The 14,465-nt window shown below is 45.1% G+C and overlaps 1 protein-coding gene across 3 annotated transcripts in view; it reads left to right on the plus strand.

Moving 5' to 3' along the window:
• The first annotated feature begins 345 nt into the window (after positions 1-345).
• Positions 346-14,465, plus strand: part of LOC135920567 (luciferin 4-monooxygenase-like) — a 75,308-nt gene continuing 61,188 nt past the window's right edge. Inside the window, exons 1-5 of one of the 3 annotated variants that reach the window (XM_070534799.1) lie at positions 346-478; positions 536-604; positions 1,342-1,365; positions 3,951-4,077; positions 7,919-8,120. In XM_070534799.1, the coding sequence (XP_070390900.1) occupies positions 1,358-1,365; positions 3,951-4,077; positions 7,919-8,120 (337 nt within the window). In that variant the 5' untranslated portion in view covers positions 346-478; positions 536-604; positions 1,342-1,357. Of the gene's footprint in view, positions 479-535; positions 605-1,341; positions 1,366-3,950; positions 4,078-6,799; positions 6,901-7,918; positions 8,121-14,465 lie in introns of those variants that run through there. The other 2 variants (XM_070534800.1, XM_070534801.1) reach the window with 2 other exon arrangements.

The following is a 14,465-nucleotide window of genomic DNA, read 5'->3' on the forward strand; positions in this document are numbered from 1 at the left end:
TCAGCACCTTTGCAAGACGTCGGCGAAATTTGTCCATAGGACAGTACGTGACCCCATTTAGGCGCACCCGCTTTGCCTTATCTCATGCTCTGCGACTTTCGAAACGTTTGGCTTCTAGAGATTGTCATATAAGGTCTGAAAAAAAAATGATTGCGAGCCCCTCCTACCACCCAAAAGCGTGAACGCTCGAGTATGTTCTTATCGATAAAAGAAAGATGCTACAAACAAAGGGGCGACCAGAGAAACTTGGAGGGTCGTCTGACAATTCTTCTCTGTTTGCGCAAGCCAGATAAGATACGGTGGGAAGCGCAGAAGTCAGTACGACACGATAATACCGTGGCTTTCCTTTGACGACGCCTCTTCTGCCCAAAGTCCTTAGATGAAAGGCGACTGCGGAGATTCGATGGGCGTCAGCATGCTTGATTAGGTTTACGCTTCCAGTGCACCATCAGCAGAAGCTGCTGGTGCTGTATTTTCGGTAAGCTCCCTCGACGCCATGTTTGCTTGTAATTCACGGCTTCCTTGACGCTTCCAGCCAAGCAAACACAGGTCGGGAACGTGACAGAAACGTGCAACTTATCGTTTACTGGCGGTTCACACACAGGTAAGCCTTCAACACGTTATTTATTGAACAGTACGTACGCAGAATCGATGCAAGGCATGAGCGAACTCAAGTGCTATAATACCTATGTTAATATCATTGTAGATTAATGTTTATATTACTGAGTCGCAATTAGGTGAAGTTGTATAAGTAGGTGCTACATGTAGGAGATACATGTTGGCCCAAGACGCGCCTTCGTTTATGTTATCACCAAATCTATAGTGAAAACCTTTGTATGAGGTTGCACAACCCAAGCGAATGGTGGTGTGCGCTCTGGAACCAGCGCCAGAAGCAGCAATTACGCAGTAATGTGTGATGAGTCGCTAATGCAAAAGTTAGCAGCGGGCGGTAAATAATGCACCCTTAGTGGCACAGAGATAACTTTTGCTGTCGCTAAATGTCTGTAATTGTCGAGACCATCATTTTAGTGGTCCGTATGAAATCTCCGTAGCATTCGCTGCTCCTGAAGAAGCACACGAATATTCAGTTGGCATAAGTAACAGAACTACGACAACCTACTGAACGTGATGCGTAAATGGTGTTTCATTTCACGCCAGCAGGAACTTCAGGTGGTATCTTGGTGGACATTTTACCATTGGCTGTCGATAGTGAGAGATGATAGTCTAGCTTACGTGAACAAAGCACGCGGCTTGCTTTGTCGCTGGCTGCCATCGCCGTGACTAAAATCAGCATACCTTTTTCTTCGCTCATGGGTGCTCGGGTTTTGCTTTTCTACGTAGAATAATACTGCATCACATGAATAGGTAAGTTTGTTTTGTTTTGTTTTACAACAGTATTTTGTGGAAGGTTTTAGTGGTTACACAACCTTCGATTATCATTTTTTAGCAGAAAAGTATTAATTAATAAATTCAATCGCAGGAAACTTGAGCGAATCAAACTTCGCTACGTATCTAGAGGGGTCTAGTCTAGCTGTAGATATCAACACGTGTAAATAAACAGTGGAAATCCTGAATTCGTAATATGTTGAACCAAAATAACACGGCATATAATATGCTTCTACGGCAGTCACATTAAAGCGGATGTTTGGCGGCCTCTACATAACGGTACCTCAAATCATCAACTGTATCTGCTAGGTCGGAAGAAGGTAGACACTTCATATAGGCAGCGTGCTACAGAATATTTGGTACGCTATATTACAAGCCGAGTCGCTCTTAAGACAATTTACAGTCTCCACGAGCGACCGCCTAAAGTCGAGATGGCGTAAATCCAACTTCTCGGTGCAGAGAGGCTGCCAAAAGTGTCAAAGTGCATACTATACCATGAAAACGAGAAGCGGTGCCTGGAATCGGCTGGCGCATTCTTACGGAAAGACAGTGTGCAGCATTCAAACATACTAATACAACTACATAATATATAAACACGTCGACATTAACGGATTCAGAGAGGTGCCACAGTCCTGCATGCAGGTCCCTCCTATAATCTATGCGGGGGCCATGTCCCGATGGCTGTTTCATCGATTAGGAGGAGACGATACACGCTCTTACCAACCTCCAAGCAGACCGCAGCGCGCGTGTACTCGTTGGTTTTAAGCTAGGAGTACACGAGTACGAGTATCAGTACCAGAACCTATATGGACTGCATAATCACTATCCGGCGTATCACAAAACAAAGTCTTTATCGGTACAACCACGGAATCTCAAGGGCACGCAGGCTGTATATATTCCCACAGGTGATTGCAAGTCACTTTGACATTGAACGTAAATTTCGGTTACCCTGTAAGACATTAACTGAGACGTATTCAAGATGCACTGTATAATCTAGGAGGAGTTCTTGTTTGTATATTTTGTCTATAGGTTTTTTATATATATCGTTCATCTTATTGGTGAACAGAACAACAGTTTAACCTTGGTATTTCGCCTGTGCCGAACTTTTTTCCTATACTGCTGTTTTTAATTTCCCGGATAACTTTAGCCATGCTTAAAAGATATCCAATGCAATCTAGGAAAACGTGACCGACTGTGCGTTGGTTACTGTATGTAACAGTTAACACAGTTTATTAAAGTGACTATTTTGTATATTCAAGAATAATTATCCTCTGCAAAAGTGTCGAATATAGGGTAAAACCTCAAATGAAAAGCTTGTAAGGCCTTCTGCGAAAAATCTCACGCAGTGCCTTTTAATTTAATAAGCAGAGATATGGACTGCGGCCCACCATTCCACTCCCACGGTGTTGCGGAGTGGGGAAATGTTTGGAAACTCTTTGGAATGATAGGAATTTGACCATTAGCAATCTTTAACGGGCTTAAGTGTCCGATTCTACTCCTACTTTCCAATAAATGAAACGCTTTCTCTACAATGGCTGAATACTTTCGCTTACATGGCCCTTAGCAACAACATGCCCTTGAGAACTTAACAATCTCACCAATTATAATACGTATAATTGTTAAAGCGTACGTACAATTATTTTGTGACTTTGAAAAGCATTCTAGTTTCGCATGACAATATCACGTTTTTTATTTACTGGAATATGCTAGGTGGCATTGTTTGTTTCCAGGCCATCTTTGTGACCACCTGTTATTCCGCCTTCTCGATATCAGACAATGTGGAAAAAAAATCTCGTGCCTAAAATCACCATGGACTGGCGCAGGCCGTAATCATATGCGATGTCGTCTTTGGCCTCAAAGTTTCTGTGGTCAATAAAGAGTGGTCTTGAGAAATCGAATCACTCTTGGCAGATAATTGGTGCTGACTTTAAATGCACGCAATCCTTGTAGCGCAAGTAAGTTTCATGGTCTTCAGAAATCCTGAATGGGTAGAATACCGTTTTGTAATTATTGTGGCAGAGGCAGTCACCTATGGAAGATACTCAAAGATGTGTGATTAAAAAAAACGGGAATATCTAAGAAATTGGCCACGTCTAGTTTTGAGAAATTTACAGATATACTGTACTTGTAGTGCTGTTTAAAATGAACGTTAAGCGGTCTAGAACAATGTGCTCATTTGATTCAAATTCCATTCCGGAATTTCGGTGTTTAATTACTTTCCATTCCATCTGCCCGACAACCATTCGGCAGGTTGGAAAACGTGAAATGATTATCATTTCCACTTCGCGTAGCCACTGCGCAACTCTAGGAGAAAGTCCGCAATGTGTTAAATAAATCAAGCGACACGCCTGCTTGTGGGCCTCATTTACAACAATCTCAAGCGTGTAATGTAAAACACGAGAGTTTGGCAATTGTGTCTCAAGCAGCACAAATAGGCCAAGGTGCTTAAAGTGCTACAATACATTTCCTTAAGAAGGCCTACCGTACAGAACTCGTAAGGTCGACAAGCTTTTATACGCTTCAAGTTTGCTCTGTGATGCCGTGATCCCGATAATATTACACAGAAATATGAAGGCTCGTATCCATGACCGTGTCATCTACTCGCCATATCCCATTGTGGACATTCCCGAGTGCTCCTTCTACAATCTGGCCAAGGAGAAACTGCTGGTGAACCCTGAAAAACTACTGCTGGTGAGTACACAGTAATGTTTGCTTCGGGCTCACATCACATGTACATCCGGAGTCGTGGCTGTCTTGCAAGTCACGGTTGAGGTCTTGCAACGGTGGCGCACCAAATTGCATTTCAGGCACATTGTACACACTCACACGAAGATAATCATCTAGCAAGTCACTAATGCACCAGACTAAGATGGTAAAGCAGGCCAGGCTTCCTGATGCGGCCCAGTAAATGCGGGCGCGTCCAATCAAGGGCGAGAAGAGAAAACTCGGACGAGTGCCGACTTGCCCTCTTCTCCATTTAAGGAAGTAATGTAGTTGTCGAGTACAGTTTTCAATTCGTGTCGGACAGCTTTGCATGAGGAATGATGCTCTATGTTTAAACTAGGCAACGTAGCAATTCTTCTTTTGTAAAGCATTAGTTACCATAATACATATCATTATGGTAACAAATGCTTTACAACATATCATATGTTCTCCAATGTCAGATTGCATGGCACTGCAGTTTCACGCCTGTTTTACGGAGCAACTGTTAATCAGAAGAGCTGGTGTTTTTTGAAAGCTGTGACGCCATGCATGTGCGATGTACGGGCAAAGAGTAAAAGTCTGCTTTCCTAGGTCCATTTTGAAAAGACGTACGTTCCTTCTAAAGGAGCCCACTCCTACTTGTACCTGCTTATACGCGTTTCAAACAACCATTTCGTGCCAGTAAGTGGCCAGCCGAAAAAAAAAAACGATAACTTCAGATGGATCAGAACAGAAATTTGCCTCTGCTGAAGGGAGACCACCTTTATCATTCTTGTTTGGTAGAAAAAAGTCGGACGCAGTAAATGCTGGGGAAGTGTTCCATATAAAAGCCTAAGTGGGTGCCTGGGCATCTTGGTAATACGCTGCTATTATCAAGAATGTCAAAAGAACACTGGGTCCTAGATGAATACTCCGGCTATATATTAATCCAAAAGCCCGATGAAAAGGTGTGAGATCTAATGACCCTGGAAGGATCGTTGTAATGACAAAAAAAATGTTTTTAAATTGTTTTATCTTTGAAAAGAAAAGGTCTCAATATCAGAAAATAAGTTGTTCTTTTGTGTGATAGGTGAGAACTTGCAGTAAAAAAAAGCACTGTATACAGATGTCAGTCAAGCAATACATGTTACAAATGAAAGTCGCGTCGCAGAACATTCCATCAGATTAACGATAGACCATTCAACCGCCGTAGAGCACTTCTGTAATAAAAAAAAGAAACAATGGGAATACCGGTGAAGCTAACATGTTGACCAAGGCAGGTAACTAAGAAGCGAAAGACATGGTAATATTTATTGGCACTAAACGGCCTTTGCGGTCACTGGCTTCTCTATTAGCGGAGCTCCAAAATTGGAATCACGCGATAGCAAGCGACGATGCTGCTCACGTGGTTTCCGGTGGTCCAACGAGATTGTGTGAAATTTACGAAGTAGGCTTTTTCACACTATTTGATTTCGCGGCACGGAAAGGCCGACCTCGTGCTCACGCACCATTGTACCGAGAGTAAGCATGGAAACGGTTATGATGAAATAAGAGACAATTTATGGCTAAAATAGCGGCAGAAGCTTGTGTGTGTCTGACTTATTTTTAGTCCAGGATCATGCGTGGGTCAACGAGATGAGTGAATAAGTACACTTTCAGTACTTCGCAAATCGTCTACTGCACCTGTGGACGGTTAGCAGACTGCACTGAGAAATACTACAAAGGCTAGCCTAGATAAGGAGATTCACATTTATGACGAACGAAAGGTTTATTGAGGTCATAAGAACCGGAGCTATAAGGTTCTACTACCTTATTTTCCAGACCTTTTCGCAGATGATGCTCGCCGCTTCGAATTAAGAGTCCCAGTATGCGAAGGCAAAGTCAGCGCCAGTAGCAATACATGGCAACGCGATGTGTCTTGTTGTTTAAACAGAAAGCATTATTTATCAGTACACATCACATAGACCCTCTGTGAGTGGGCCGCTGGTGCTCACCCCTCTATTTCGTCAGAGCAAGTACCGGTTTGATGCTACAATCATACATTCATGCACATCTGCAAGTAAAGGTAGCAAATTTAGCCCGTCATCTATGTAGGTATGTCTAGAATCGCAGGAATATATATATATATATATATATATGTATATATATATATATATATATATATATATATATATATATATATATATATATATATACATATATATATATATATATATATATATATATATATATATATATATATATATATATATATATATATATATATATACATACATACATAAGCAATTCGACTAAAGCACTCTTTCTTTTTGCCACCGCCAATGCTAATGCCAGAGTTCCCAGTGTCTCATTGCAGGACATGTCATTTATGCTCATGATTGTTACGAGACAGTCATTTACACATGCGCATACTTATAGCTGAAGTATTGCAGAATGTTTTTGGCTCTGAGCGGCAGTCGATATCACCACTATGTAGCTTCAAATTACACGTTCTGTCCGCACATCATGTATGTAGGACGTTGTTTGGACTTTCATACAAGAGGATTGACTGAATATTATATTGAAACACTTCTATGTGCGTACTTCGCTCTCTACACGAAAAGTAAGCAAAATAACTTTAACACGTCGTTTACAAGCCTTTAGGCGAGCCACGCACCTTCATGAAATAATTTGTGCAGCAAGAACAAGAATAAGAAAGAGCAAGAACAAGAGCATGAAAGTATCTTGCAATGGCCATGAATTCCACGGTGATACCTGAAGGAACCTATTTGGGAACGCAGCAAGTGACCCGCAGAGACGCAATGCGACTGCCCAGCAGCGACCAGCCACATGGTAGGCACCGGCGCAAAACACGTTGCGCTGGCTGAAAAAGAACCTTGAATCCATATCGATAATCCATTGGTCTCTGTTGAAAGAAATAGTATTTCTCGGCCAGTATAACGGCGCAAGTGAGAAAAAAATTCCCAATATTTGTTACACTGTGCGAAATTACAGTTAATTGGTAATGCCAAATAATTGACAACTGATGACTAATCAAACATTCGCGGTAACTTTTCAAAAGGATGACCAGCGTTAACATGAGCGCAATCAAGAAATTTAAGCCCTTTAATGGAGTGGCCCGTAGAGGAGTTCCGCTTTACAATTTCATGAATACTACACTCTTCTCGTATGAACTATGTTGTACAGCGTAGTCGCTTACCGGAGCGAGATAGTGTCTATCAACCACTGTGGGTCGTAGTACCTATTGGCAATATTCGCCAGACTATAAGTGGCGTGATACCAGTGTGCGTCAGCCAAGTCTCTGCTGGCAAACTCTTCAGTCGATACAATACTTCACAATTAAAATAATAAGACCAAGGGGATGGAGATACCAGCTTGAAAACTTCTTTGTCTTGTAACCTACCCTCTCGCGCAAAGCCGAGCATCTTTTGCTCCACAATACCCATATACGCGGCGTACTCTGTGCAACGTAATGACGATGTATTCCCGCTAACATGAATATCGTTGTAGTACCTGCACATTCCTGCATTCATCCCCGTACGTATGGGCACCTCTTTAGAATTATTGTAGGCAATGAGACGCTGTCCTTAGCCTTATGATATCATCTGGTGTCTTTCGTTTGCAACTCAGGAAGTGGTGGATGTAATGTCATTCAGGATTCTGAAGGCTGGGTATGACTCGGAGGTGGCGCCTATGGCCAGAAACTGAGTTGCTCGAATGATAGACTGCTTCAGGACAATGAGAAGCACATAGTTAGGTCATATAAACTTCAGAAGACACATGGTACAATTATGCCATGCGGTACATTAGTAGAGCGCTGCAAACGAGTGAATGTTACGACCATTTCCAGGTTAGCGATGTCGTCAGCCTCACTCGAAGCCAAAGCTTGGCTCACATGAAGCGTTATGCTGTCGGTTTCCGGAAGAATGGCATGGTTCCTGGAGACCGGGTCTGCATACACCTGGACAATGGAGTGGAAAATCTGGTAGCCATCTATGGCTGCATCCTCGCTGGAGCAGTCGTTGTCTTAGCCAAGCCTTCGCTGACCGAGAGTAAGTGGAACACAATTTTCTTCTTGTTTGCTTGCAATGGAGGAACGAAGAGGTGAGGGGGGAGGGGGCGAGGAGGTGTGAGTGATCGAGAAAAAGCAATTCTGGGTACAGAAAAAGAGTAATCGAAAATTGTGTACAGAAGTTTATGATTCTGCACAAATCACTGACGGTAAAGCTTGTCTTTCTGCACCTGCTTTATTTTTCTTCGACTCCCCTATCTGCCTCCCCACTTGTAGGGTGGCAAACTGAATAAGGGCTGGCTGACCTCCCTCCCTTTCCTTCCTGACATCTCTATCTCTGTCTTTTAGCAGAGCAAACTACCCCGAATTGGCAGTGAAAGCGCTTTCTCTGTCTGTATAAGTGCGTATTTCTACGTTCAACGAGACAAAACGTAGGTAAATCTAATGGTGGGTACTCCGAGACAAACATAATGAGTTGCTAGGTGAGACCACCACTCGTCTTTTTTGTTGTTTTTTCAGTATCTGTCAGTATGTGTAGGACATCTGTTTAGCAAGATTGCTTCAAATACCCTACAAAGAAATGCTTTAGGGAAATGGAATTTTAAATAATAGCTACCGTGATTAAGTGAAAGCTACGTGATATGATGCGCAGTTATTGCTTTTAAAGCGAATCTTTCTTTCACTCTTTCTTCTACTATCCCACGGCTGTGATTGCTGCTGTTATCTTAAACACCACGTCGGGCGGTGCTTCAGAGCATGTGTTTGCATGACAGGAGTGTGGCACAGAGGAAAGCAACGCGAGAAACTTGTACAAACCTTTGCACTATGGCAAACGTGCACAATGCCCTCCCCAGGTCCCTGGGCGTCGCCGCATTAGCCTCGTGACGTCTGTAAAATTTTTGACCTCCTCCAAACACTGCAGAAATTCCAGCGCTGACCTCCCTACTAACGTGCAAGTGCAGAAGGAAACTAGATATAATGATACAGAGTCGGGTGGAGAGGAGGCAGAGAATGAGTAGGATCAACACAGTCGCGAATCGAGTGAAGAACCGCCTTGCCACGTTCCACTTGCAGTTTCAATACAAGGCGGAGGTGGGGGATAAGGAAAATATGACCTGAGAAGGCAAGGAGGCGCTTCACACGACAGTGGTTGCGTGCAAATGGGTTACATATAGGTGCAACGTACCGTACGGTACTATTATGCTATTTCTGAAAAATAATGCCACACAAATTTCTCAGGCACACAACTTGCGCAGATCGTGCAGAAGGAGAGCCGCATTCAAGCACACCATAGGGTCTAGCAACACTGCGGAAGTGATCACACGTCACATCAACACTTCTGTGACCACCATTTTAGTCTTGCAGCTATGAGATTGCTCGAGGACGTGGGTTTGGTTCCGACTACGCCAGCCGCATTTCGAGGAGGGCTAAATAATGAATCGCTTGTACACACAAATTTAGGGAGACATTACAGAACACCATGGTGTCAAAATTGACCGCCATGGTGCCGTGCATCATAACCAATTTTGGTTTTTGCACGCAGAGACCCATAATTACATAAATGTTCATTACTTGTGCCAGAATGCGTTGTGCCATGTAAGGCAATGAATAAGCTCAACAGCCTCAGAGGTTATAAAGTATTGCACACAACAACACCTCAATGAAACACCTCCCTTTGCCTTATATTTACTAGATGGACAAACCGCAGTAGTACGCGCAAGGTAAAATTTAACATCAACTCGCCACCCTCGTGTTGGACTAAGCGTTGAATAAACAACATTCGCCGTCAATATCTTCACTAAGCAAACATCACAGAATGATACGTTTACATCGTTTTCCACAGCACGTGCGAGCTGCATAACTTCTATTTTTTTTTTATTTGGACCCTTGTAAAGCGTTGTGAGTGCACTTGCCTAAGCAGACAGAAATAAGGTTCCCAATTTGCGTCTGACAAACCTTGTAGTGCTACAACATGTGAATAATACGCGTGACGAAGAAGGATTAATAATAATGGAGCAATGATGGTACAAGTATGCTGTGCCTAGGATGTCTTGGCGATGACGGCATGGTGACAATGCGATGACGCTGAATAACGACGATGGAACGACCAAAACGGCATGGAAATGAGTGGAGGTGGAAGGCCCGAGTTAGGTGCCTGACCAATACCGCAGTGCATCTGTAAGTGACAAGTGCTGCACCTTATCAATAACTCGGAAAGGTGCTCAGGCGTGCCGTGTCTTGCATCGTACGCCTTACCGACGGTTTTAGGTATCCAGTTTTCTTGAGGTGACAGACACAGGTGACAGACACAGACACTAGAAGCAGACAGGACGACTTCTCGTCCTTTCTGCTCCTAATCTCTGTTTGTGTCTCTTCGCTCTATAATCCAAAAAATTAACACGATTTTGACACAACTGAAAGCCACTCGGTGCAGTTCGGTGCCACATGCTAGGCATGTTAGGAGACACGGAGAAGAAGAGAACGACGAAGTTGCCAGGACAGCAATACAAAGATCTGTAGCGTGGACCGAAGTCTTTTGTGGCTTCGGCTGTGGCATACTGGTGGAGTTGCTTGGTACGCGTCCCCGTACTCTGACCCCCAGGAACTGGAAGCGGACAACCTACGCAAAAGGCGATGGTTCTAAGAGTGCCTCTGGTATACGGCCTGTAAGATCTGCCGAGGAGGTCCACCACAAGCGCAAGCCAGACACAGGAGACATACGGTGTGGGACAGCGTCGTGCGTCGCTAGTTCTCCACACGCCACGCTTGCCGCGGCCTTTCCATGGTGAGCTTTTTCAGAACGTAGAAGAGTGGCACAATGATTTCGATCGTGTGGCTGACGTCAATCATTGGGATGGACAGAAAAAGTTAAGGAACGTGTACTTCGCCCTAAAGATCTCTGCCCGAACATGGTTCGCTAACCACGAGCCCTCCCTCACCACATGGCAAGAATTTCAACGGCAGATAGGCGATACGTACAGCAGTTCCGCAAGAAATGAGCGAGCAGAGCAAGCTCTTCAGGGTAGGGTTCAAAAGCCGAAAGAAAGCGTAGCCATATTCGTATAGGCCATGTCGCGGCTTTTCAAGCGTGCTGATGCTGGAAAGACTGAAGCGAGAAAGGTCCACTTGCTCATGCGGGCAATGAAAGAGGAGCTGTTTGCTGGACTGATGAAGGCATCCAGCTACCGTAGCTGAGTTCTTCAGTGAGGCGACAACAGTGGAGCGAGCATTTCAGCAACATTCATTCGTCTACGATCGCCAAATGAGCCTGGGATCAGCATCTTCACTCTTGATGCCCTGTGACACCGATGCGCTTCGAGAGCTTGTGCGTTGTGTCGTGCGTGAGGAGCTCAATCGACTACGGGGAGTGCGATTTCAATCGACCCTAACATCCCTCACAGATATCGTCCGCAAAGAAGTACGCCAGGCGGCACAGCCATTCGTGCAATCCAGACATGAAGCCGCCACCGTACTGACTTATGCGCAAGCAGTGAGGCTTCCTGCCCAACCCGTGAACCATCTTAACCCACCTTCTTCTGAAGAACCGCTGTGTCACTTCCAGCGCCAAGCTGTACATACAAATATCAACTGGTCCACGAGCCCCCGAATCAATACGCGAAAGTCAAACGTGTGGCGCGCACCTGACTATCAGCCACTCTGCTTCCACTATGGCGAAGTGGGCAATTGTACCGTGCCTGCTACTTCCGAAAAATAGGACTCCCAGGGATATCACGCCGGCACTCATCGCCCACGGGAGCGACAGTGCCCGTGGGCGATGAGCACCGACAATATCTGGCCAGTCAACCTTTGTCGCCGTACGCGCAGTTTCCACCGGTTGAACAGTCCCTGCTAACGACCCGATCTACGTCTCCGCAGAGGCGCCAGTCACGCTCACCACCTCCTCGACGGTCGTCGGTAACTAGCCGCTACACTACGTTCTCCGCTTCCGTGGGCAACCAGCCCACGAGCCCAAGTCGGGGAAGCTAAGAACAGCGACCTCCAGGGGTGGGGCCGCGGTCCAACGCACTTTGAAAGATCCTCTGCTGCGACACCCCGACGACGATAACGGCGATAGCTACGACGACAACGACGATTGATTACCTTCGGCACATTCCTTCGAAAACCATGAACCTGTTTCAACCAACATACTTGTTTCTGTAGATAAACGCCCGATAACAACTCTTGTCGATACTGGTGCCAATTATTGTGTCATGAGCGGAGAACCGGTTACTGCACTTCGCAAGGTGACGACACGGTGGCCAGGACCTAAGCTCTGTACAGCCGGCGATCATTTTCTCACACCGATCGGCAGAAGCACTGCGAGAGTACAATGCAGATTCGTGAGGCCACATTTGTCGGTTCATTTGTTATATTGCCAGAGTGTTCTAGACAGGTCATACTCGCAATAGATTTTCTTCGGGAGTACGGCTCCATCATAAACCTTCGCGAGTTCCTTGTCAGCTTTTCCAGAGAACACGGAACTAATTCGGACGACTATCACCCACAGTCCATGCTGTTATGCGTTTCGGGTGACTGTGCTACTTTACCACACCGGCGTACTGCGTTGATCACCGTAGAAACAGACGGTGGTCCTCCCCATCTCGGAATCGCTAAAGGCAATCTGTCAGTCTTGTTGGCTCGGCAGGTTTTCGTAGCCCGCGGCATCTTGCAGCTGTCGTCACGGACTGCTCACATTTTAGTGACTAGTTTCACTCGTGAATACCAGCACTTCGCCCCACGAACTGCCATCGCCTATTTGGAGCCAGTCAGGGACTCTCCTGCTTGTTTAACAGCGGGGCACAATGATCGGGATTCCAACTGCGACGTAGCAGCCAACAGAAATGTTGATGTGGATTCTAAATTATGAGGTGAACAACAAGCTAGCATTGGAAGCCTTTAAAGTCGTTTTCAGACTGTTTGGCTTCATCACCGAAGGTAAACCAAACGCCGATTGCGAAAGCGAGAATTATTACAAATCCCAAATGAAACACCTGTGCGCCAACGTGCGTACCGTGTTTGTTGTAAAGAGCACGATGCCATCCAAAACCAAGTCCGAAAAATGCTTCCGAACGACATCATCCAGCCCTCCACACGTCCATGGGCGGCACCTGTGGTTCTGATGAAAAAGAAAGACGGTACACGGCGTATTTGCGTTGACTATCGGAAGCTTAACAACGGTACCAAGAAGGACGTTTATCCCGATCGCCGCATCGACGACTCTTTGGACCGCCTTCGACTTGCTCGATACTTCTCATCGATGGACCTTCGCAGCGGCTGCTGGCAAATAGAAGTTGATGACCGTGAGCGTGAGAAAACCGCACTTAATACGTCTCACGGACTCTACGAATTCAAGGTTCTTCCTTTCGGATTGTGCTCAGCGCATGATGGACACGGTTCTATCAGGTCTCAAGTGGCAGTCATGTCTTGTCTATTTAGATGATATCGCTGTGTTTTCCGAAACTTTTGAGCAGCATACCCAGCGCTTACAAGCAGTTCTTGGCGCAATTCGTACTGCTGGCCGGTCTTTAAAGCCTGAAGATGCCATTTCGGGTAGGACGAACTGAACTTTTAGGCCATGTCATCCGCTACGAAGGCGTTCAACCAGACCCGACATAACCAACGAAGCCCCTCCGTGCGTTACCTTTTCTTATCATTACTCATCACCAACTGTAAATGTTTTTGGCGTTACTCTGACACTATTCAAAGGATGGCTATCCACAAAGCTTTTTCGTAAACGGACCTACAGGTACCCGTTCTTAAGCTTTCAGAGCAGTCAAATCCGGCATTGTCAGACGGGAGTACACTATAGCAAGACGCATAAAATTAACAGGTTATGCTCCAATCGTGATGACTTCCTGTCAAACGGTCAATAACCAAAATACGTCCTTGTTCCGAAATATCGGCTACAAATTGTTGATACGGCCATAAAGCATGAGGATCAGCTAAAGCAGGTCGATGTCAACGCCAATCGCAGAACTCCGAACATATCTGAGGTGAAACTCATCTAGGCTAACTCTACATCCGCGAAAAAATTGACTGCCACATTGAAACGAAACCACAATCGTAAATCTCACGCCATAACCGTTCCCAAGCTACCCCCATCAAAGCATGTCAAGATGTCAGGTGACTACTTTGATAAAATCAGAGAAACAATGCTTATGTCCAGTTTCTGCTGCCATCACGAAAGGAAGGGAAAGTCGTGAATCCTAATTCACCTAAAATTTCAGTACTCGGTTGTCCGGCACAACACAGGAAAACTCGCAAGCCTGTCGACCCATACCTAACCTAAGTTCATTGCGTTTCTCGATATTTCGCAGGCATGATAGGGAAGCTAACTACAATACCGTCATGCTAATGTCAAGTTTATATTAACATGTTCGCGCTT

The sequence above is a fragment of the Dermacentor albipictus genome, chromosome 3 (genome assembly GCF_038994185.2).
Source record: "Dermacentor albipictus isolate Rhodes 1998 colony chromosome 3, USDA_Dalb.pri_finalv2, whole genome shotgun sequence".
Lineage (NCBI taxonomy): Eukaryota > Metazoa > Arthropoda > Arachnida > Ixodida > Ixodidae > Dermacentor > Dermacentor albipictus.